General features: G+C 62.5%; 1 protein-coding gene across 1 annotated transcript in view; it reads right to left on the bottom strand.

Annotated features, from left to right (window-relative positions):
• Positions 1-58: 58 nt before the first annotated feature.
• The window catches only part of EFR3B (EFR3 homolog B (S. cerevisiae)), a gene marked incomplete at both ends in the record, with an annotated part of 7,511 nt that continues 7,329 nt past the window's right edge, over positions 59-240 (bottom strand). The window contains one exon of the mRNA XM_009864679.1: positions 59-190. Within this exon, the coding sequence (XP_009862981.1) occupies positions 59-190 (132 nt within the window). The remainder of the gene's footprint in view (positions 191-240) is intronic.

Here is a 240-nt window from a genome sequence, read left to right as displayed (position 1 = left end):
CGATGTCAGAGCCGCCACGGACGAGGCTTCAGCCCCGTGCCCAGCCCCTCCCTCGCACCTCGTGGATGTGCTGGCAGAAGGTGGGCACAGTGATGAGCTGGCTGATGAGGTTCAGGTAAGCCGCACCGAGGGCGAAGAGCGCGCAGCGGTTGTACGCCGTCAAGTTGTCCTCGTTGATCTGGGCAATCTCCTGCAACAGAGAGATGCAGCCCCATGAGTTGTGACCCTCTGCGTGGTCTC

Source organism: Apaloderma vittatum, unplaced genomic scaffold (genome assembly GCF_000703405.1).
Source record: "Apaloderma vittatum isolate BGI_N311 unplaced genomic scaffold, ASM70340v1 scaffold26802, whole genome shotgun sequence".
NCBI classification, from domain to species: domain Eukaryota; kingdom Metazoa; phylum Chordata; class Aves; order Trogoniformes; family Trogonidae; genus Apaloderma; species Apaloderma vittatum.
Note: the sequence above shows the minus strand (reverse complement) of the source record. Positions and strands in the feature narration are given on the sequence as shown.